The sequence below is a fragment of the Temnothorax americanus genome, unplaced genomic scaffold, assembly GCF_048541705.1.
Source record: "Temnothorax americanus isolate GAGA-0224 unplaced genomic scaffold, ASM4854170v1 Scaffold19, whole genome shotgun sequence".
NCBI lineage: Eukaryota > Metazoa > Arthropoda > Insecta > Hymenoptera > Formicidae > Temnothorax > Temnothorax americanus.
Genome location: NW_027509329.1, coordinates 2,884,090 through 2,909,862, shown reverse-complemented (window position 1 = coordinate 2,909,862; position 25,773 = coordinate 2,884,090). Strand labels below are relative to the sequence as shown.

The 25,773-nt window shown below is 39.2% G+C and overlaps 1 protein-coding gene across 2 annotated transcripts in view; it reads left to right on the top strand.

The window, feature by feature from the left end:
* The window catches only part of Ddr (discoidin domain-containing receptor 2), a 195,130-nt gene that overhangs the window by 126,729 nt on the left and 42,628 nt on the right, over window positions 1-25,773 (top strand). For both annotated transcript variants that reach the window (XM_077404427.1, XM_077404426.1), the window contains 3 exons: window positions 4,112-4,343; window positions 19,957-20,104; window positions 22,222-22,401. In XM_077404427.1, the coding sequence (XP_077260553.1) occupies window positions 4,112-4,343; window positions 19,957-20,104; window positions 22,222-22,401 (560 nt within the window). The remainder of the gene's footprint in view (window positions 1-4,111; window positions 4,344-19,956; window positions 20,105-22,221; window positions 22,402-25,773) is intronic.

Below are 25,773 nucleotides of genomic sequence, written 5' to 3'. Positions count from 1 at the left end.
GATACAATACTTGATACAATATGTATACATACGCGAACGTGTTCGTAATAACGACGCGACCTCCCTCATATCATCGCGAAAAATTATGAATGACAACGTACACAAAGGGATGCGCAAATTACAAAATGGTTTTATTGATCGTAAGTAATTCAGCTCTGTAATATCTTTTACGATCCAATATTTACTGCGCACACATTATATCACATTTGCAAACACACGCGGTATATTTCTTCACTTAATAAATGGAAATTGCTCATTTTACTGTAAATTCCCTGTATTTATCGTGATAAAACAATAACCTTAATTGAATGGATTACGGGTCGGGCATTTTACAGAATTACGGAAGATATTTCGCACAAGAAGCGCTTTAAATCCATCAAAAAAAGAACCATGGGGGAGAGAACGGGAGAGAGCTTGACGCATCAATTTGTTAATAGCTATGGGAATTTTCGCGTAAAAGGCAACGGGAAATTCTGTTTCTATGGTCAGCCGAGCCGAAACGATATCCGCTAGTGTTTTAGCCGAATGAAACAAATGAACGCATATCTACGTGACGTTGAAAGATATTGTCGTGCGAAAATTATTGCGGGTTAACGAAGGGATATTCCGGCCTTCCCCCCCGTTTCTCCCACCCGTTTTAAAAGTCTTATTTCTCCTTCCCGCGTTCGCCGTGGCCTACTTCCAAATAACAAACACGCTGCGCGCAAAGCAGCGTGCGGATGGTAGAGCTGCGGCGTGTGGTGGTAACGATCGCGGGTCATTAGCAATGCTAATGCACCTTTCGACTGATGAGGCGGCGTAATGCTTTTGGTCGGCCCGTGGGCCGAGCTCTCTCCTAGCTCTCGTACATTTCTCGAGAAGACTACTTTAGAGTACCCTACGCTAAGGAATAGCTGGTCGGTTCGTCGATTGGCTGACGTAAATTGTACCTTACAGACTATTGACTTTCTATTAAGATCGCACTCTCCATCTATTTTTTGAAAAAAAAAAAACCGGAGCTGAACGAAGTATCGTATCGTTTTCTCAATTAAATCACTCGATAAACTTATAATGAGATGAAATATTTATAGTAAGAATCTGATAGTGTTAATAGTTCCATATCGTCACATTTTTTTTATTTTATATGCAGCTTAACTGTAAAAGATCTGATGTTATGTTTATAATATCAAGTTTTATATTCTTTATGCACGGAATATATTTTTGGAAATAGGGAAAAAATGAGTCATTATTGCAATGCCGTTAAATTTTATTATTTTAAACTAATGATACTTTCATCATCATACTTCTAGTTTTTTTTTTTTTGAATCATCAACGTTGCAATAAGCTATTTTATTTATAAAAACAGTGTTTGATGATAGATTAAAGTTAATAAGGCAGTAAGCCATACAGTAAATTGCAATCACAAAATTATCCAATATTCCTAGCAAACTCGTTACGTTCAGAAACCTGTAGAAGTTTTCTGATTAAGTACTTTCTGAGCAATGCGCATTATCGAATGTACATTTACGTTTCTTTAACAACGGGGCAGTTCTACATTTCTATACACGATGAATCTTACAGGTTACTCGAAGAAGGCACGTAAGGGAATTTTTACGGCTCCCGGTATACGCCGTTTCTTTTATTTTTACGTTCAACTTACGGAGCATCTGGAAACGTTGATGGCGCAATTAACGGGCGAAAGTGCTGCAACATGGTCAATATTGTACCTGCTGCCAACAGAAGTCACTTCTCGAAATAACGAAATAATGAAAACGATCTTATTATAGAATCTCCGAAATAATATTTATATTTTTGAATATTCAAGTAAAACAGAATTCGATAAAGTTTCCGTTTTCATTGTAGATATTAATAATAAAATACTACAATAATAAAATGCATTATATCTGAATTAGCGAAATTCAGGTTATTTTATCTCAGAAATTATATCACATTCGGTTTGAAATTTATCATGAATTGAGATAAATAGAAAATGCCGACTACGAATAAACGTGAAGAGAGGAGGAAGCGTTATTATCGATGTGTAACCGGGCAAATAACGATAAAAAGAAATTTCGATAAATCAAGCGTGATTCACAGCAAATGACTTATGCATTGTATATTGTAAAACAATCCGCTCTATTTAAATATATAGTCGCCGTGCATTTACTGCAGCAATTAACGCTATTATGGAAATTCCGAATTTCTGTGCACCTTTTATCTTGAGCACGATTTTGCTGACAATCACGAATGGACGTCAAATAAACAGCGTTTTCTCAAGCTATCGCGAAATTGGTTGCGAAAGTAAGCAGTAGCGGTGACTTCATTTAAACGAAACCTGCGTGCTCGTCGAACCGCGTAACTACGGACCGCGACGGATTGCCACGCAAGATTACGGAGGGCATTCTTGCTAAAGCCAGGACATTGTTAACAGTATTGCTACCTAATTAACCGCAAACGCTTTCAGTGGATTTGCCTGGTCTATTGTTTACATGTGGGCATGCCGCCTATATGTATGGCAGTCCTCCATGACTGAACCAGCTGAAATATTTCCATGGAGATTCTCTCTCCCTTTGTGATACAACCATGCGTGTAGGATATATATATATATGTATTTCAATAGATTTCCGAGGCGTGTGTTCGTGACGCGTGTCGGAACTAACACTTGATAATAACGCGATCGTGTCTCTTATAAACTTCGTCACTCGCTTCGTACATCGCGCGGAGTTTCGTTCTAAGATTTAATCAACGATGCCAATATGTCTCGCGAAATTCTTGACGAAAGATATATTTCCGGAATTTAATTTAGCAGGCTCGTTGTCGGAGCAACCAGCTTTGAAAAGTCAGAAAAGTGAGAGTTAAGATGCTGTGACACAGAATACGCTTTGTGCATCCAAAAATTTCTGCGCATTCCATGGGTTATGTTGCAAGTATTTAATATATAATCGAAATCACACAAAACTCTTAACGTTTTTCTTCGGTCGATTTTATTATGCGAAGAAAAATTATCAACTGGCATGCAGAATATTGTAGCATACGCGTACGTCAACGTTGTAACGTAAATTAAAATCAAAGAATCAAAGGTAATAGTATATTACACTACAAGGGCAGGAATCTCAAACTTTCTGCCCTTGTAGTGTAATATACTATTTCTTGTATTACATTTTTAGCTTTGATTTTAATTCGCGTTATACTCATTTAAAAACTAAAACGATAAAGGTGTCCAGACATAGATCTTAAGTGCCCCAGTAAATGTACCATTGGTACATTTACCTTATTCTAAATTTTAGAAATCTTGAGCTTTATGAATATATCTCAAAATAAAGCATTAAAGTTTCTATTAAAACCGGAAATTAATATAAAATTATAACTACAGAATTATTAATGCCTTATGTCTTTTCTATTGGAAAACGGAAATTGATATAGAATTATAACTATATAACTATTGTAATTATTAATGCTTTATCTTTTCTTAAAGTACATAAATCTTTTATGGTTATACAATTTCTCTCCCCAGAATCTATTAACCACCAGTCTCTTCCCCCCTTCCACGAGCTTGAAGAGCCCTGAAAAAATTACTTCCATTTTCTTCTGTCCACAAGAAGCTGTTATCGCGATAAAAGCTTCGCTGCAAAATAAGTTATTCATAATCAATACCGCGTGAACCTCGGACGAGGTAGCGTGATCAGATTCAAAGATCGTCCGTAAATCAATCGCCGCGTCATTAATTTACACGCAGGCGGCCGTTGATCTTGAAAGGAAACCGGGACAGGAAACTCATTAATTATATCATCCACATAATAAATTCACGATAATAAAAAAAAAATATATATATATATATATATATATATATATATAAAAGAAGGCACAGTGTAAGTGATATATTCGAATGGAAGATACATATATATCTTCTATTCGGATATGACTCACCCTGCCTTCTTCTCGATGCGTGCGAGGCACTCGCCACAACTCGCGGCTAGAAAAGCATAACGGGAAAGTGCTCGTGCGTTTGTCACGCGAGCATATATATAACGTCGCGTCTATCACGTGTGCGTTCCTCGCGTGTCTTCACGCGACGTACTTCCCTCAAGAGCGTTCGTAATAACTCGACTAATCTAATTCCTCGGTTTCTCAGGCTACGACAAGACAAGGGCGGTGGCGCTTGGTGCCCGAGAAATATGGTAACCAAGGAAGGCAAGGAATACCTGGAGGTGAACCTGCACACCCCGCGTTTACTGACGTCCACCAAGACGCAGGGCAGATTCGGCAACGGCAACGGGGTCGAGTACACCGAGGAGTACTTTGTCGAGTATTGGCGGCCAGGGTTCAACAAGTGGGTGCGATGGAGGAATCGACGTGGCGTAGAGGTGGGTACCGTCTAGCTTAGGTCATCGATCGAATCGCGCTCGAGATTTTTTTCCCGGATATCGTAAGCCCGAATTGACTCCACATCTGCTGGTATTAGGTGATTTCACAAATTTCTCCATCGATATTATTTATGTGTTATACGAATATTTGGATTTACTTGAAGAGAATACGTACTTTTTATCGATCAACAAACTAATAATGAATTTACCATTTAAATTGGAAAATTAATAATAAAATTGCCAATGAAAAGAATTACTAAATTACTCGGTTTTTAATAACATGTAAATAATATTACGCCAATTTTAAATTTGTACAACATTTAACCGTTATATTATTACATTCACAAGATTTTGCAAGAATGTATATTTTGATTAATTTGCATATAAAAATCTTCGCAGAAAAATTGCTTTCTCCTTCTTCGATATTTTCATTTTTGCGGAACAATTATGTTTTTATTTTGCCCAACAAGATTCGTTATTGCAATTCATTTCAATGCACGATACTGCAAAAAATCATCACACTTTTCAATTGAATTTTATTTTAAGTTCACGGCGGTATGCCGAAATTCGATTCTTTTTGACATAAAACCCTCGCGTGGGTTTTATGCAGGCGTTATACGGTCGGAATTGAAGATGAAATATCGGAAAATCGTAGAACGAAATTTATTTTCTGCCAATAAATCTCGTCATTTCATGTCACATTGTAAAGACGGATTGCCCGATATATAGCATTCAATGCAGCTTGCGCAGTACTAATCTTACGTATATATATATATCATTTTGCTAATCTCCATTTGCCGTCACATGCGAAGCTCTTTTAGTTATAATGGAATATCTGGCCGACTCCCTTACTTATAATTACTACATAGCTAAATATTAATGTCCTTATTTCACTTTATATATATGCTACATATGTTGAGGGGAAATTAGCAGATTCCGTACGCGAAACGGCTCGATTTCCTGGATTTAACTCAAATTCCCCCTCCTGACTTATTCAGCATAGTAAGTTACAAATTGATAAAGCTATACTGCCGTCTGCTTTTAATCCGACATATAAACTTAAAATATGTGATCCCTATATTTACTACGTACTACAATCATTTCATATCTTGATAAGTTTCGATTATAAAATAATCTCACAAAAAGATTTTCTTGGATATACGCTCTAAAATTCTCTGTTTGCAGATTTTTATTTACCTATCGATCCAATAACCATATGTACTAACAATATATACATGGCGATTTTAGCATGATTCTGTACACAAAAGCGCGAATTTAGAAGTTCCTATTTTAGTAAATGCATTAAGTAGAAATGCGACCGTTTAGCCCGACAGACTTTCGAAGCATATTCCGTGATTTATCCTTTCAAAATCTTCGAGATTATCTCGGATATTTACTACATCCTTTCATAAAGAGAGTTGCTTTTATATTAATTATATTTCTTCTTAAATTATATATTAACCTAATTTATCGATTTAATGTACAATTAATCGATTGACAATTCTAAAATAATTAAAAAATGAATAATAATTTAATAATTAACGTCTAATTGTAAATTATTTTATGAATATTATAATATATATAAGAGTGTAAAAATTTTATATACAAAATATATCTCTTAATTATTTTACTATTCTTATAACATTTGCATTGCGTATAGATCGTCATCTAAAATCAGTGAAGTTTTTGTCGAAAATATTGCACGTGTGGAATTGTAAGACTTATTTTAGTAGCATTTACACCATTAGTGTTAATTTCCGTTCTCCTTTTACCTATATAGGAAACGCCGTGCACGATACGGGTATTGCATATGAGAACCTCTGTTCCGGTTGAACGGCCATTACAGGATGCGACGTGTTAATTAACGTCTCTTTAGCATGATAATCCGTACGCGATATCCATTAGCCCGTCAAAATACATCACGGCGGTTAAGCGATTTGCTTGTGGCGACGAAACTACGCAAACTCCACGGACGTCTTAAAGTCTTAAATTCATGTTGGATAAGTGCGTTTCGCGTGAACGCCGCGGTTTTGATTTTCACTTTATCTCGTAAAAAATATGTATTGTTGAAGAATTGAAAGCTAATCGATACAACAGGTCGTAATCTTCATTACGCTCTATGATATGTGAAAAAAAACATAGAAAAGTACGCAAGAGAAAAAGAGAAAGACCGCTAAGAGAACATTGCGACAATCGCACGAATTTATATACAGCAAAACTTAACAAATCGAAATATAGCTGTACAGCGCAATAATTATAACATACATTCTCTCTCTAAGGATTTCGATGGTAAAATGACTTATGAATTAGTCACAAAGCCAAAAGAAATGTCGCACTAAATCGATCAAACAGCATAATTGAAGACGGAAAATCGGTAGTTAAAACTATTCTATCGGACATCGAGTGCTGCTGCAGCTCTATTATCCTACGAGCCATAAGCTGCCATGGTAAATGGAATTTTAATGGATGCACAATAAAGCGAGTGCATTTATTCCGCTTACCGAAACAGCAGCGGTAAGTCATAATCAATCGTAACGAGGGCGGTTAATTTTTCAAATACTATCGGTAGAGATGCGCGTTTTTCACCGTGCTCACTACTACATTTTTATTCCATTATGCGGAAGGTACACGCGCGCAAACTTATTAATAATAACGTAGGATCATTGGAGTTCCGTGATCGAGCGAGAAAATGCTGCCTTGCCCCATGCTGGGTTCTCCCTGGTCTACAATAAAATCCACTGTCGGCTCTTCCTTCCATTTCTGGATAATAGAATCCGAAATCTTGTTTCTAACTATGTTGATTCTCCCATCTACGATTCTTTATAAGATATCTTTATTTGCTTTTGCCGTAATCATTTTCTTGAATTTTCGCGCGAGCGCTTCATCGTCCGACGCTCTATCTTTCGACGAACATTATTCAATGCCCGCGTTATGATATTACCACGTATAAGTGTTAAAATTCACTCGCTCACGCGAATTTATCGCGCTTCGTCGCAAATTGCCGGTCGTAATAGAAAAAAGATTACCCGAAGCGCTGTGGGATTTTTCAGTATTTACCTCGGCATCCGCAATATATTTCCTTCAAGAACTAATTTTGTCCGGGGACCGGGGGAGAGGGAGAGGGAGAGAGAGAGGGAGGGAGGATGGGCAACGGCTACGAGAGACTTATTACCTAGCTGCCTTACGGTCTCCCGATAAATAGAAAATCAAGAATCTCATCGGTAACGAACTTACTTCGATAGACTATCATAATTCACCTCCGGCTGGTACTCGTCGGAGGGTCGTCTGGCCCCGCAGGAAAAGCTCCGTGACGCGGAAGTAATTTTCAACTCCGAACCGTGTCCTATCGTGGATGGCGAAGTCTCGTTATTCGACCCCGGCCGTCATCAGAAGGGCTCTGATATTCGCCATGGTTATCTCTCACTAATCTCTCTCTCTCTCTCTCTCTTTCTTTCTCTCTCTCTCTTTTTCTCTCTCTCTCTCTCTCTCTCTCTCTTTCTCTTTCTCTCTCCCTTTCTCTATTTCTCATTCGGGTCCTTGCTCGTGCCACATGCACGCGTGCACGTATAGGCATGGCACACGTTCAACGTACACACTTTTCGCTCTTTCTCTCCCCAGCGCGGTTCGTACTAGACGTACTTCCCATTTTCACGCAGATTTGCTCAAAGCGAGAGAACAAGCCGGAGATCCGAGAAGGCGGAGGAGAGACAGAACGCCCGGAAGCAAAAGCAGGGAACACGAACGTTTACCCTGCAGCCTCAATCTGGGCGGCATGTGATCTTTGTGCACGCGCGCTTCTTCTTTTTGCTCCTTACACTTTGAATACGGGCGGGGAAAACGAACATTCGAGACTTGAATGAGGAAACGAAAGGAGATGAGCGCGAACATCGGGAGGAAAAAAAAGAAAGAGAAAGAGAGAGAGAGACGGAGAGAGGAATATACGAAGAGCGACTACGTTATCGCGCCATTGTACGTGACCCGAGCTCTCCGGAGGCATTTTTCCACGGCAGACATATAGTCGCTGTTCTTACGTCTCAGACGAAACACGTAACGCGAAAGAGGGTTTTCCGGTATCCGATGAAGCACTTGCTCGTTTTGTCGCAGTGAAGATCAAGTGAAATTAATGCAAAAATACACGTGACAGTTAGAAATCGATGAGAGTGATTGTCACGTACGCTCTAACAAGAGAACGGCGAATAATGCGTCATGGATGACACGCATGTCTGATGTCGCGTCATGCGTGTGATCTCTGCAAAAATTTAAAGAACAATACTGTAGTGTTTGCGTCTCCGGATAATCCGCGACTATGTAATTATTCGTACAATCGTGCGGACGTGGCGCGATAAATACGATGAATAATACAGAAAAGTCTGGCATAGGAGCGTGATATATTTCTACGTTCGCCGAGCTGACGCGTGCAACGAACCAGTTACATTTTTACACCAAAAAAAGCGGGCGACGGTCACCGGCTGCGACGTTAAATAACGTCCAATAACGTAACAAAAATATAGAGCGTGAGCGCGCGTGTGCGCGGTGTGTGTGTGTGTGTGTGTGTGTGTGTTGTGCGAGAGGGAGATTATGACTCGCTTCTTATGAGGTGCACGCGAATTAAGCCGGACAGGCCGGGCTCATCTAAATTCACGAAACGCCGGAGAGTAGCCGGATCCTGGGCTGCTGGATGCAACCTGATGGAAACGGAGCGGAATACAGCATGCCAGCCCAGCTAGCGCCTCTTCCTTTTACGTTCGGACGGCCGCTGTCGTGCCTGCGGCGGGACAATTGCCAACGGTGGACGTGTTTCATTAACGCCGACACACCGGCACGGACGAGGCTTTGTGAGAGAGGTACACCAATGGTAACTCGTATACGTCTTCCCCTGTAATACGAGCAGTCCTCGCTGCGGCTCTTGAACATACCTACCTGTCGCGGTGCAGCTAAATGAATTTGTTTATTCTTTCACGGTAGAATTATATTTTTTTTCTCACATTTTCAAACTTTTATATTATCCGGTGTACCTTTTCATGGAAAGCTTTCGGTATTTCTTAAGATTGGAACAGCGCCAATAAACTGTTTTTAAATCTAGTTTTTAAATCAACTATAAAACTCGAAATTAAACAAACTTTTTAATTTTTAGTTGGTCTCTTACATAAAAACAGATATTAATGTTTTTAACATTTTTAAATTAGAAATTAATTGTCGGAAAATAATTTTCTATTTTCACAAAATAAAGTAAAAAATTTTGATTTAAATTTTCTATTTATTTTTTCACGCGAGACGAATTACATATTTTTTCCATATTGTGTCATGAATTAGGCCATGCTCTGTATACTCGAACCTTGCGGATTTCAGCAAAATGTTGACGCATACAAGAAACAAGACTCGGCAGTTTCTCTCAACGATAATATTCCTAGAGATGCACTACGATAAATCCTATATACGTGAGATTTATTGCATAGCAGAATTCCACACCGCATTGCTATGCGAAATATATATCCTTGTATTATATATAAGTTTTAAAGCGTATAACGGTTTAAATTATTGAAAACTTAACAATTTTTGCAAATATTTGCAATATAAATCCTCAAAATATGAGTTAATTTATGAAATCATATTTGAGCAATTAATTTTGATAAAACAATTGAGAAATATTCCTCTTTATGGCTTTCATAAGAAATGAAAGCAATACTTTAAATAACCATTGTATCTTTCTCCTTCCGAATGCCGTCAATCCTTGCGTAATTCCGCAGTCGATTCCTTAAGCAATTCAAGACGCGGGAAGATATCGGAAAGTGAACACCGCGCGAACATCGAAAACGTTTTTCCATTTCTCTTAGTCTGGCATGTTGGATGATGGCACACTCCCTGACGTAATCGACAAGTCGTCACTGCTGTTTGACTTGGTGACAGTTCGCTTAAGTCCACAGGTATCGGCGGTAATTTCCATCGAAATTTCAATCTCGTTTATCCGCAAAGTAACTTCGCCCGAACGGCCGGTTCGTTGCAGTCATGCTAACTCTCCCTTCCCAACCCGGCCGTGTTCGCCGCCCTTTCGCCCCCTCCTCGCCCTCTCCCGTCCGTCGTTCAGTCGACCAACGCGGCGGCGTCACGACGTATCGAATTTTAATCAATCACCGACAGGACAGCCAATTCCAGAGCCAATTAACATATTCATTCCGCGGCACCCGGCACCCCTTTTTTCACTGATTTTAGCGAAATTCAAATTGCAATATGGCGAGAGCTATGCATTCACCATTATGAAATACTGTTCGGCTCCGGAGTCATTACGTGTGGTGGTCATTACCGCGGGTACGTATTCGCGCGCACGGCAAAATTGCTCGGATGTACGGTATTAAAAAATAAACGAAACAAGGAATGGCTAAGAGCCGCCCTCATTATGTAACCGCCGGCTGGCTGTACCAGTGACGCAGCGAATTTTGATATCACTACGTTATTACGTTAAAAAATTTTTACAGAGAAAAGTTTCAGCGGAACAAGCGGAGCAAAGAGGTTCCGCAAACAATATCTTGCACCTAATAAATTTTTAAGGCGCAAGTTAAACAACTCGTGTTTACGGCTATGTAATTAGATTTCACTGAGCTTTCACATTTTACGTCATGGCAATTGTAAAGAAATAGCGAAATTGCGTAATTTATTATTTGGTCACGTGCGCGCTCGAAATTTGAACTTTAGTAACTCCAATTGGAAAACGAAAAGTTGGTTCTTAAAGTTGTCAGTAGCGAAGGTCCATCCCTAGTCAGACAAATCAAGAAGGAAAGCCCTGCAGGTTCGAACGAACCAGAACAGCCGTCGTTCTATATTTTTCCACTGGATTTGCGGCATATATACGCGTTTGATAAATCAACCATATTCTCTCCGAGCAGAAAGAAAATGCCGTTTGGTTGTTTCAGTTCGACGGAATTAAAGAATACGATTGCACGTGTAGGAAGCGTATAGGTATATACATGTCTATCTTTGGCTCGCTTCTCTCTGCCATTTTTCATGGGAATTTAATAATCGATAGCCGTAGATGAAAGGTCGCATACAATTGCTCTTAATCCGCGCAGGTATGGCATAAATATGTGCAGATAAAATATATATACGCCCGCGCGCGCTTTCCCTGATGCCATGTGGACATATGTGCATTGCTTATACCCGGTATCGGATGGATTATGGATTATCGGTACGTACGGACATGCTATTAGCGGATTACCGCATGAACCGGCGACAATTTTCCACGGTTACATTGTACGTGCTTCTCCTTCCTTTTACAAGCGCCAAGTCTCTCTCTCTTTTTCTCTGTCCCCCTCTTCATTAGCCTCGTTAGAAATCCGGTCTCGATAGAAGAGCATTTCAATTCCGGACAAGAGTACTCGGACGAGCTCACGGAAGGGTCAAATCTCCTTCTCCTTACTACTCGGAGAAGGTTTTGTTTCCCTCAGTTTTATACTTGTCGAAGCACTCGTTTATACGAAAAAGAGGAACTCGTCCTGCCAACTCTGTTTACTCGTGGATAGGCTATATAAGGTGGTCTCCCCGGTTTCTCGCGTGTGTACGACGTTGCTACGACCGCGTCTATATAATTTGTGCGCTGTGCAGTAATGTTAATTTTATTAAATGTACTTTGTGCTAAATCGTATTTTAGTAAAGTTGGAATAACACGCTTAGCAGAGAAGATCCTATTTTAATTGACATTAAATTAATTAGCATTAACCGAGGCAAAGGAGGGTTCCTTCCGCCTTGAATTAGGGATGTTACAATTAAACACTTGTTCGTTAGTAGAGTATTAGGGTACCTAATATCAGCTACAGACAGATTAGAATGGAGCGTGCATTTGCCACAATGTCGCGAGTCACGGTAAGTCTACGGGTTAATAACAAAGATTCTCAGTGATTATTGAAAGAAAGTTTAACGTGTTAAATAATACAGGCCATCTAGTCAGAGAGGATGCAAATAAAAATCAATAAACGTGCGGTACGAGATATGGTTCTTTGGTGTGAAATTAAAGGCGTTAAAATGAAACCGTCTTCACTGAGGAGAAATGCAAAAAGCTTGATTTCGGCCGCAAACAGATTAGAAGCAGTCTCCTTTCCACGAGAGCGCCCCGGGGAAGTAATTGTCTACACGCCGGACGGGCGGAAATAGGACGCGCCGCGTAAGCCCGTTCCGCTTTTTCGCCACCGTAAGACGATCCGATCCGTCTGCCCGAGTTACCTGCCTTCGACCTCCTGACCTCGGTAAGCTAAGGAAAGCCATTCCAAGTTGGTGTATCATCGATTCTAATAGTGATTCTGTGTCAATTTTTAATCATACAATATAATGTTTTAATCACATGATATAAAGTCACGTCATATTAAAAAACAAAATTATCGTCGTTATAACAAGGTTATACTATATTATTCGAAAACTTTAAACGGTAATCAATATCTCTGCTATATTTTACCGGGGCAATTTTTTTTAATAGTCAGAGAAGATAATTACGACGATTTCCACAGGGCGATTACGACGCGCGTTAAAGAGAACTGCGAGAGTAGATGGAACGATTTTCATTTACCCGGAAAATTATAGTTTTAAGAGATTGTTGGTCGTGAAGTTGGTGTGCCTATAATTGTTTTAAAGTACATGGTGTACGGTCGCGTTTAAAACGGAGCAATCTCGAGCGGCTTAAAGCGAGATGGCCATAAACGCGCAAGCATAACATAAACTTTCCTTCTTTCGTTGTCTTGCACCGAAATACGTTCGATCGACCCACTAACCTTCTCAGGTTCTCTCTTGAGAGCTGTTTCTTTGCGCTTACGGTGGAAGGAGATCTCCAGGATAAGGTACGAGACTTTTTATGACCGAGGCGAAACGAGGTCGACTGTTCCGCGATATAAGCGAAATCGATGGAATTAATTGTATAAATATAAAAAACACAAAGTTCGTCGATATATTGTATTCGCGACACGATGCGAATTTTAACGCCCGAGATGTACCGAAATTAAAAAGCACTATGTGCGGAATTTAATATACATATGTGTGTATAATCGCAACAGCGTGAAATCCCGTAAAATTTCTACAACGCCCGGTAAACATTTTTTACAGCTGTCACTTCACAATCGTATTATCCGGTATTACCGGTGAAGTACTTTTGGAGTTTCAACAATAAGCGTTACGACACCACAAAATTTTCTCTTCGGTTTTATTTAACAACCGTCCCCCATATGCGAAAAAATCGCAATGGTTATTAAAAACCGTATATTGATATGGCTAGCAATATTTTCGCGAAAAACATGAAAATCATTTCGCACGATAAACAAATTTAATAAAGGAAAGTTAAAACGACATAAATTATTCAATTCATATAGAAGGTATGCCTAAGACACATTTCGGTCTATTGTTTTAAAAATATTGAATGAATTCAGGGCAACTAAAAATCAAAAGCTCTGTAACCATTATGTGTATATATAAAAGGTACCAGTGACTTGGTTAGAGGAGCGAGTGTGGTGTGTACGTGTGGATGAGGGGCGGCGAGAGCGAGTGAGAGTGTAGGCAGTAATAGAAAGCGTGGCGGGCGTTAAAGAGTTGGATAGGTAGAAGGAATAATAGAGAATCAGGATAGGATAATAACGGAAGTTGAAATCCCAGGAATATTATAGTAAAAAAGTGTTAAAGGTAAAGGTGAGAGCGTGAGGTTAGAGTGCGAAGGGGGGAAGGAGCTGCGTGTGCGTTCCAAAAGAGAGCGAAATTTGCGTTGCGTAGACAGTGCAGGTGGCGGGACTGGGCGCGTTCGGCGAGCCAAACTGCTCGGGAATAGTTGAACGTGATTGGTTCTTATAAGAACCAACCAATCAGCGCGGCGTTCGCTGAGCGAGTTCATTGGCGTGATAGATTGAGCATAGAGATGTACAGCGAATTGGCGAGCGAGATGGACGAGAGCGAATTGATAGCGGATGTGAATGGGTGCGCAGATAAGATTGTAGATAAGTCAGGAAAGAAAAAACGGATAAAGAAGCTCATGTTGCTCTAAAAGAAGAAAAAAGAGGAAGAGGAAGGCTTTCAAAGGAAGAACTGAGAATGAGGAAAAGAGCGAATTCGACCAGCATATTAGATTTTGTGAGAAGTGAAAAGGATATGGCATGTGAATTGGAGAAAGCTAAGAGGAAAAGAGAGGAGGAAGTACAGAATGGGAATAACATCTTTAAGAGAGATAACAAGACGATAAGAACGCCTCCAGGCTTGGATAAGCAAATAGTAGGAACCGGACCCGAGGGTGAGGAGAGAGAAGGGGACGGAGACAGGATGGTGCTGAAGAAGAATGAAGCGGACGGTTCGATGATGGCAATCTTGAGAGAGATAAATTTGGAGTTGAAGGATATGAAGATGGAGATGAAAAGGATGAAAGAGAGAATGAGCAAATTAGAGGAGGGTTGGACCATAAGAGAAAAAAGTTGGAGGACAGAATGGATAAGTTAGAGGTTAGGCTGCGGAAGATGGAACAATCAAAGGAAGACATAGTCGTGGGCGAAAAAGGAGCCAAAATTGAAGAGATTGTAGGAAAGGTGACAGAGTTAGTAAAGAAGACCGAAAGAAGCATAAGAGATAAGAGGGAAAGAAGAAAAAAATTTGTAATTAGAGGATTGCAAAAGGAAGACAGTAGATGTATAAGGGAAACAGCAGAGACATTTCTGGAAAAGGAGTTTGGAGTTAAGAAGAAGGTGAAGAATATGCAAACATCAGGTAAGGAAGGAAAGGAGGTAATTGTTGTGGAAATGGACTGCTGGGATTCGAAGGAAAAGGTCTGGCTGGACTACATCAGATGGATTTTTAGAATAGAATTTTGTACGCCGCGGTATATGATCTTGAGAGAGTTGGGCCTAAAGAAATTAAAAATTGATTGGGGATTATAAGAGCCATGAAGTATGAAAAGAGGAGCAGAGAAAGTAGTTCGAATAGGCTAATGGCGGCATGTTGGGAAGAAAAAGATAAAACGGAGAATATTTCGGGCAGTGGGAAGAAAGATCTATTCAGTAGTGAAAGGGAAAGTTATTTTAATAATTTGGGGTGGGGTCTTAAAGCGATAAGAACTGCAAGAAGGGAAGGTATCGACATACTCAGAGTAATAAGAGAAAGAGAACAAGATTTACAAGAACAAATTATCGACAGTAAGATTAGAAATGCGCGGTACAATATAAGATACAAGGAGCTGGGTATAGCGTGTAATAAATCAAGATATTTATTAAATGTAAATATGGACAAGACAATGTCGGGTGATGGTATTAGAACGTTGATAGGATTGAGGTGCGGTAATATGGAGGAAGCAAATAAATATTGGTTGGGGAAGGATGTAAAAAATTGTGGATTTTGTAAGCTGGGTAGGGATAATCTGGAACATTATGTAGGTGAATGCACGGTGATTAGCGATTGGTTTGTAAATTTGAGTAAGAGCTATAAGGAAAGACTATAGATACATTATGTAACGATGAATTAGGAACAGAAAAAGGGAGGATACTAAAAAGGCTTTGGAAAGAGAAGGAGAGGAAGCGGAGACAGGTTAGAACATAAGCGAACGCGAGCGAATGAAGTCTGTTAATAGCGGAGGTTTTGTAGTTTATATGGTGTGGATGGATGAGTGCTTAAGGTTTATTGTAAACCAAGTTCCTTTTCTCGGCTATAAGCTTGAAAATAAATATATATCTATATAAAAGGTACCAAAAGTAATTTAATATTAATAGATAACATCAATAGAGGGAGAGAGAGAAAAAAGAGAGAGAGAGAGAGAGAGAGAAAGGGGAGGGAGAGAGAGGGAGAGAGAGAGGAAGGGAGGGAGGGAGAGAGATATATATATATCTCTAATATATATATATATATATATATATTATACAGATATATTATTATACATCCCTCAATTATTCATAGACATATTATTCGAAATGTCACTTAGTATGATGATGTCTATAATCGAAACTATTCTCAGCCTCGCGCCGACAAATTATAGATTTTGGCGAAGCGTTCAGAAGGAGAGATTCTACTTGCCGCTAGCGTATAGACATCAATTTTATGTGTCGGTGAGACGATATCGTAGAAGCGTCGTCTCCTACCCCGTGGCGGTCCTTATATAGGTGTATTAATTATTCCTATCGCGTAGATCCCGGCCTGGCTTGTATTCCAGCACGGTTCAGTTGCAGTTATAATGCATCCGCGGTCGGTCGTTTCGAAACGGCCGATATAACGGAAACTCCATTCCGCCATTGCGGCCCACCCGTTTAAGAGAGGCACGTTCCATTTGCGTGCTGTTTACAACTCCATGGACCGTTTACAGCTGCGGACTCTTTATACCTTCTATAATAAACGTATTAAGATCACGATTTTATAACACATTACATATTGTCCACGCGATAAAATTTAAGAATTACATTTGGACAAATTTAAATTAATTTTACAAGTTTTACTTTGTTCCTTAATTTACATTCTACTTTTGTTACGTTCGCTTTACATAATATTCCTATTTATAATATGCTGCACTCGCTAATAAAAGAGAGCGCCGGTTGCTCGTATATATATATATATATATATATATATATATATATATATATATAAAATAAATGAACAAATGGTAAATAACTATCATATAAATATTTCACATTGGAATATATACGAGGAAATATTCCACTACACGCTGTAATTCTGAAATTCCAAAACGACGCTCTACTGACGGCCGCGCGCGGATATTCTGAGTTTCGACCTCTACCTCAGCGACTATGGACATCAGATACCGCGCTTTATATGATTAACGCGAAATAACAGATTCCTGGTTAGAAATTCTAATCGCGGCGCATTGCCGCTAACACAAATCAAAGCAAAGGCCAATAGTCGCTGATGTCCAGCTCGAGCCACGAGTCCGTTTCTGTGTGTAAAGCATATTAGCGTTTGTGTCATATCTACTACGCTTGTGCACGGTGTTTAGACCGCACTCGGTTTTCGGTACAGAGAGAAAGAGAGAGAGAGAGAGAGAGAGAGAGAGAGAGAGAGAGAGAGAGAGAGAGAGAGAGAGAGAGAGAGAGATGTGCCTGGTATCGTGCGAATATTCATATTTCAACGCAGACCCGTTGCTCTCCGGGATGACGACGGTCAGCGTGTTTGAACGATTCAACGTGTCATGTTTGCTCTCTACACGATTCTATATCTATACAGCAATACAGATTACTTCGTACTAACGTGAATGGTAATTAAGCATTACCTATATTGATCGTAGAGCATAAGAAAAATGGAAATTGTTATAGTTAACAATCTTTTTAATTTTTGTAAAAAGAAATCATTTTTAAACTGATTACATTAATAATTTTTTTAAAAACTAATGATAATAAATTACAAATATAAACATACACACACAGTCAAAAATTTTGTATTTTTGTTAAAAATGGACCTTGTTACAGTTTTTGTGTTAAAAATGTAACATACTTATGTGTTAATTTAGCTAATTTTGATTATGTTATCTGATTTTTTGTGTTAAATTCATATTTAAGTAAATCAAATGTTAAAATAACACTACATTTTATATTTAATTGTAAAATTAACATAAAAATAATGTAATTTTGTTTAAAAAATATTCTTTTCATTTATATTTAACATTATACAGATGTTTATTGTACATACAAACATGTTAAATTAACATGTTTTTCAATAATATTTAACATTATACAGATGTCTGTTGTACAAAAAATTTTTGTTAACATATCAAACTTTTCTTTATTTTGTGTTAAATTATGGACATAATATTTGTGTCATAATTTGACATATTCACATGATGTTAAATTAATACAAAAATTTGAGTGGACCGTTTGGGACATGTGATTTATGTTATATTTAACACAAATCTTTTTACTGTGTAGTTTTAAGATGAATAAGATAATATATAACAAAAAGCGCTTGTTAAAAAATGAGAAAAATTAAAATGGTTGAATAAATTTTTCTTAAAAAAAAAAGAAATTAAACTACAATTAAAATAAAGATAAAATTAAAGATAGAGATAAAGTTATTAATAAAGATAATATAGTTGATAAATAACAATCTTGAGAAATGCATGTGAAGGAGCATATAAAATTGAATATAAATAGTCGTTAAAACAGTTATTAAGCTCAATCTGTTCTACCTATTTTGTAGAAAATACGGTTGGGTCAATATGAAAACAAATATATCAATCTGTCCACACCAGCTTTCTGATCAGCTTAATAAAAAGAAAAGAACTTAGTCGCTAATGTCTTTACTTTAACGCCAGAAAAAGAAAATCAGATAATTTTGTAAGATAAATATTTAATAATATCATAGAAAACAAAATATCTTCTTTATAATTTACAGCTATGTTATTTAATGGTATTATTAATGTTTTAGGACGCTAAGATAAGCTTGTAATTGCAGGTAAAATTTTACGACGCGAATATAATGAGGGGATGAGAACCGCTAATCCATCCAAATGCTCAGAATGCAAAACAGAACAGGATACAGACACAGCTACTGAATTACATAGCGCTCCAAGCGAACACGAGGGTGCAGATACAGTATATTATTATCCCTAACATGTCTATCAGAGTACACGCGGTAATATATACATATGTCGAATTTAAGACCTTGTTTCTCAAGCAACTGGGTGGATCATATCGGCGTGTTTGATCTCTTCCTCGGACGCGCGCTGACGTTCGTATTTCAATGTTAATCTCGTGTTCGTCGATGGCGACGACCTATATGTACGTCTCTCTGCGACACGCCGCATTCGACATGCGGGGGACGCGAATGTGTATACAGCGCAGGGAGAAGCAAGGATAGGAAGAGACCTGCTTCCAGTTCAGATTTAACGCTTGCATTTACATTTAGAGGAGGTTCACGACGGACCATTGTTTACTAATCGGATCCGGAAAATGGCGCTTCCGGCCCGTGAGATTCGTTCTTAGTAAGCTGTAAGCATGTTCCAATGAACATCGGACGATCCTATCCCTAAACGCAACTGTCGCCGCGTCCTCATGCATCGCGATGAACGAATCGTATAGACGTTATATCTTCCCACAAATTCATTTGCGACGCTAAATTGATGCATGATATGTATACGTGTGTGTGGCATTAAAACGGCATTTTGAGATTGAAACAATAGGTTTGGAAAAACAAATACTATAATCGCGATGACGTATTTGGAAATGTCATGCGTAGTCCGTGCGGCAATAAAATTAAAAAAACGTGTATTTTTTTTCAATGCTATTTTTCGGGGAAATTGTATAGTATAAAAAATTCGCGATACTCTGAATAATAAACTAAAAAAAAAATATACACACAATGTAAAAAACAGGTTCTATACCAGATGCTATAAAATGCGCGCTTGTTTTCCTGCTTTTCAACCGGAACGGAAATATTTGGGTGTGACTAAAGTTAACTATTTCACCGTGCGTCTCCATTGTGTATACATGGTATAACATAAAAACCCCTCGCAAAAATATCATATATGCAACGGTGATATAAATTGTTGAATTCAAATTGCACAGCTTTCCTCGGTAACGTTGTCATATATATTTCTCTTGCCTTCTCTTTGTCATGATAATTTTTCTCTATGCACGTATCAACAATTGTTCTCTTCTTCTCTCTGTTACAGGTTTTGTTGGGCAATAACAATCCATATAAGGAAGAGGAGCAGATCTTCGATCCAGCTATAGTCGCGACAAAAATCCGCTTTATCCCTTACACCTCTCACATGCGTACAGTGTGTATGCGCGTAGAGCTTTACGGCTGTTCTTGGACGGGTGAGTGAAATATATGGACGTATTCCTTTTTTTTTAAATCATATTTTTATCACGTTTCTCAAGCATCTATTTATTCACAAGCAGTTTGCACACGTCCACTTCGCACACGGGCGGCGAAAATATAGTCGGATCCGACATACGTTTCAACCCATAATGTTTACCATATATATTTTTTATTGCAATTTTAACTGCTTGCAAATAAACGAAAAAAAATTTTTCAGCCCGATCTGAAAAAATTTTATCACTAACGCGCAACACGCAAAATGGTGATGCAATATATATAAAATTATTCGACATGTAAAAAGATATAATTTGATATATTTTTTTTTAAATCAAATTAAGGGGCCGTTACTCCGTCGTGTTAATAACTACCGTGACAAATCAATTTTACGCTGTATAGAAGTGAAGCCAATTTTATGTGATTTCATCAACACCTACTACACACTGTCACTTATAAAGATAAATGTGAAAACAAGCGGTAGAAATCCCTTTGGAATCGCTTGCGTGCCACATATCATGCATTTTATATTTTAACATTGGTTACGTAGTCCATTTTCCCGGAACTTTCTGACCGCAACGACCACAATTTCAACAGTAACTTAAATTTATGCCTTAGTTTGGTGGTTGGAACCCGAGAAAAGGTACACGAAAAAGGAACACGATAGGAAATTTTTTATTCAGTGCCGGTATTCGACAGATACAGATTTAACCGTAAAGTTTAAGATCTTTATTCTCGTTCTTGTTCGCTCTGAAGAAATCTCTAGATTTGTCCGCAATAAGAAACCCTAACAGAAACTTAATACCGGAAGTATTAAATTGGTATAAGTAATTAATCATTTTATTAAATTTCTATAAGAGAAGTCTTAACATTGTTATCAGTGTTAGACCATGTCGTTTACGTACGAAAATATATGACAACAACGTAATTGAAGCGTATGTAATTAATTCGCATTTCATTCGCCACAAGACGGAACTTGAATTTTCGTGAATCGTCAACTTCGCGCTGGCTATCTGACAAGATGCCGACGCGATGTAACGCGTCAGTCTCTCCCGAATCTGAGATTAACATAGATTTACGATCACCGTAGGCCGTGAGCCACAGCTGCGTCTACATTAATCCAACCAACGACGAACTATGCGGCAGCCGCTAACTGTGTCATCCGCATAGCCCTCCCACCATCGTTATATCGTTTAGACGCATAATTGCAGCGGCTGCCAATAATATTGACTTGCAAAATAAATTGTGACTTACCTACTGAATGGCATTAGCGAACGTTCAGGCCATTACCGGCTAAGGACTGTAACCATGCAAATGGCAAAGGGAAGATACATAGACGGGAGAGAAGACGTAAAATTATGTTCCATCATTATCGTAATGAGATACTTTCTACGTTTGACAAGGCTTTATCATTATTGTCGTTGACGGAAATGAAACTACGAATAGTTACGATAAATACGCGCAACACTTTATTATTTCCAGTTTCATCGATGAAAAAGCTGCGCAAATCGAATCGATTTTTTCATTTTATCGGCGCTTTAATCAAAATGGTCTTTTTCAACCGTTTTCAACGTAAACATCGCAAAGTGCGCGAGAAAAGCATATCTCTGTGCATATTTCATACTGAAATCGGTGAAAACAATTTACCGCCATCGAACGGAAAAATTCTCGATTATTGGCATGAGCGGACGAACGGGACGGTGCGACATTTCCCTCCCGAGTATACCAAACCGAGTGCTTGACGTCTGACAATCTACGAGTACATTTTGCCTCTGACATAAGTCGCTTGCTTCGACGCATTTTTAACGAAAACTCGCGCGACACATCGTGGAAACGAAAAGAGAATTGAAACACGGAGTTTCCAGTCTAGTTATTGCGCGATATCCGCCTTCAGATCGATCTCCCGGTAATCCTCCGGAGCGCCAAGATTAAAAATGTTGACCCTCGTTACTTCTTCCCCGACGATGCGCGCTTTATCCGCGTATAACCGTCCGCAATCTTATCACGTACCGTCGGGAGAAAACGTTCACGGCCCGACCACGTAGCAACGTGATGATGCATAGTTCAGGAGCTTATATATTCCTTATATCCAGGGGCTTCTCCTTATTTCTTCTTCCAGAGGGTCTCGTCTCGTATTCCATGCCCCAAGGAATCAAGAGGGGCTCCGAGGTTGACCTTTCCGACAGGACGTATGATGGCCGCGAAGAAGCGGGTTACCTCTCCGGGGGACTTGGTCAACTTGTCGACGGGCAAAGGGGTTCCGACAACTTCAGATTGGACGTCAGCGGCAACGGAAAGGGTAAGGCACGGACTGCACTTCGTGCTGGAATGAGATTAGCGCCGGCGCTAGATCGTGTCTAGATTAGCGTGATAGAGCCGTCTTCCCCGAGATATCCTGTGCCCGCCGCCAACCGTCTAGTCTTCTTAATCTATCGGTATCTCACGCTACCTCTTATACTCGTTAACTTCTTTCTACGAGGCTAAATAGCGGCTCGCGGGACCCCGGTAACTATATTGATTGTTGTAATTTGCTGTAACGCGCGGATTGTACGCCACTTTCGAGCGATCACGCTCATGTTTCGGGACGCCTTACACTCCTATTAAGTGCAATGTGTATACGTGGCGAAATAAGAAGAGAATAATGACGTAAGAGCGCGCGCAGAACGCGTGTCTTGAATAACGTTAAAACACTATGTCAGCATCCTGTTATGTATGAAATGCATTCCTCCTAGCGTGGCGCATATAATTTGAAATATGTGAATGTGCGATGAGAATTCTGTTAAAATATCTCGGATATCTTTCGCTTTAGAACGGACATATTCGCGTCGTTATTTCATGAATTTTCAATTTACACGTGTTTCATACGCTTCATTTCACGCATCAAAAGCACATGTTACTTTGCCAATATATTTCCCTTTTTTTTACGGATTTCCTCGATGTATTTGACCAATCGGGAAAGTTTTTTTTTCCCATTTAATGAAGCAATGATTAATGCGCGCGACACCGACCGGAAATAACGCGTCGTCTATGGTATACCAATAGCAACTGTTCTACACAGATACGTGGATATGGATTTTATTCAGGAAACCAAATGACCGTCAAAATTTAATTGAGAAGGATGTGTTCGTGTACGGAAGCGGTTTTTCAAACGATCGATCAGGGGGCAATATTCGTCGTCTCGCCTATGCGAGATGCGTCTGCGTCGTTTTCGAGGCGCGTACGGCAGAATAAAAATGAAATTTTCCCGTCGGTCTACTCCAGGTGTGTAGGTGTGTAAACGAGAAAGTCGAAAGGGTCAGCGGAATCTAGAAAAGCCGGAGAGAGGTGCGCGGTGAAAGAGCTTGGGCTTCGGAGCCAAACGTGTTCCGCAGCGCCCGCTCGAATCTGTTCCAATTTACATTTATATTGAACCGCGAGCTAGGCTGCAACCAGTCGGCCCGCTGTTTGCTCGCCTTCTGGATACATTTGTGTCTTTCCATTTATGCCACGAGACACCCTCGCCGGCTACACTCGGATACACCGTCGTACTTCCGCCTTCTTAAACTTTTAAACCTGGGCAAAACTGCGTACAACTTCGCCCGAGTCTCTTTAAACCGGGAAACACCGTCGTCCAATATTACCGCGGTCGAGACGAATTTCTCACTCGAGATCGATATTTGCCCCGGTAGGTATAACCTTCATTCGGAAGTTTTTAAAAATACATGAGGAATACGTAAAGAGAAGACTCGAGAAGCAAAAAACGAAGAAAATTATACATATAGAAGTGCATATGAAGTTATTTATTACATATTAATATTTATTTTTTAAAATTTTCTTTGCTTTGTCAGTGAAAAGGTGTCAGTCGCTGTCTTTCGATCCGGAACGACGTGTCACCGGTCGGTTCCGTCCACACATCATGACTGATGCGGCTCGGTCTGGAGTGCGACTTTTTTAAGATTTGACAATATTAGTAGAACTGCAAGAACTTTGTGGGTGGCTAATGCAATTTGCGAACAGTATGAGATAGAAATCTCTTGATAAGGACACAAAACCAGTGTCGAAACGTCGAGTTAATAACGTAAGAATAAATGTCAGTTTGGTCAAAAATACAACCTGTGTTAATATTTATTAATCATATTTTCGAAATGTATAGAATTTGAGAAAAAAGCGATCAACGACGATTTATAATTTTATACGCCAAGTCTTCCCAGAATATCGTAAGAGAAACTTTCTCAATCCTATTAACGAAACTTGCGTACTATAATTATCTATATCGATTAAAACAAACGGCATAACGTTCTCGCGCAACAAACGCCTTGTCTCTGCCTTGTTCTAATAAAATATCGGTGAAGCGTTTGGGGTGGTTGACAGGTCGCGGTCATCCTTATTTCTGGTTTACGAGCATTGTACGCTCGTAACTATACAGTACTCCCCCGATACGCTTTACAGAGGAAAATCATCAGGCGACGGAGGTGTTGTACGGCGTACTCGCCCAGCGTGGTTATCTTACGATCCTCGTGAAGGTTCAGAATTGATGGTAGATAGCGGCCGAAGGCGGCGACGACAGGAAACTGGAAACTATTTACTCGAAGGACGATATTAAGGGAGGAAGGGGGCTATATGAAAGCGGATAGGTCAGAGCGATATAACGCCACCGCGCCGAATACCCGGTATATTGTTGGAAAACGGAAGGGACGATCGTATAGTAGTTGTCGCACAGGAATTCAAACACAAAGTCGCGTGCGGGCAACACAATGCAAACTGCGTGATTGAAATTCCCGTATAAGTTTTAATATACTCTAAAGATTCTTACGTCGCGTCGCTACGACGTACGCGCGATTCTCTTCCGAAGATGTCGAAACTCATCAGATGCGACGACACCGAATTCGAGACTGGAAGATCTTTTCCTCTTTTTCTTTCCCGTTTCCGAAAACTTTGTTATTTCCTTTTCGGAAATTTTATTTTTCTAAGGCACTAAGAACTTAGGATTTATGTATTAACATTTTATAATATGTAAAACGATATCGAGCAAAAAGAAGAAAAATATAAAAATGAACGAATATTTAAAGATTATACTGTTAAATAAATACAATAAAATATTTTTTTACATTTAGTTTTATAAAAAATATATATATGTATATATACATATATATATATTGAAAACACAGTATTTCAAGAATCAAAATGTGTGTTTGCATTAATAAAAAATTTTATAATAAATATTGAATACCTAAAATTTCTAAAAAGCTAAATAATATAAGTATCCAAATATTCCAGAATTCAATTATCATGCCGCAGTGCATTTTTTTTCGCAGCAACGCGAGCGGGTCAAATACGAGTTTTTTCTTCATTCTTTCATCATTAATTCTGGAAAGAGTACTGCGCAACGAATGAACAGTAATGAGCCGCGTTTGTGTACATGACATTCAAATGCGGCGGAGTTAGAGATTTCGGAGTCAATGTTGAAAATAACAGGGGCATTTCTGAGAAACGCATAATACACCATGCCGGCCAGGGGCTTTAGGGTTATTGCAGTCCATTTTCAATCCGCATATTCCCGCGGGACACGTGCCATGTGTTTTCACATGTACTCATATAGTAGGATCTAATGGCGGGACTCGCGCGCAATAACCTGCCCTGCCGCGCGGCTGCTCCATTGCTCGCAAACTCTTCCGTATCGCATACCACGCTG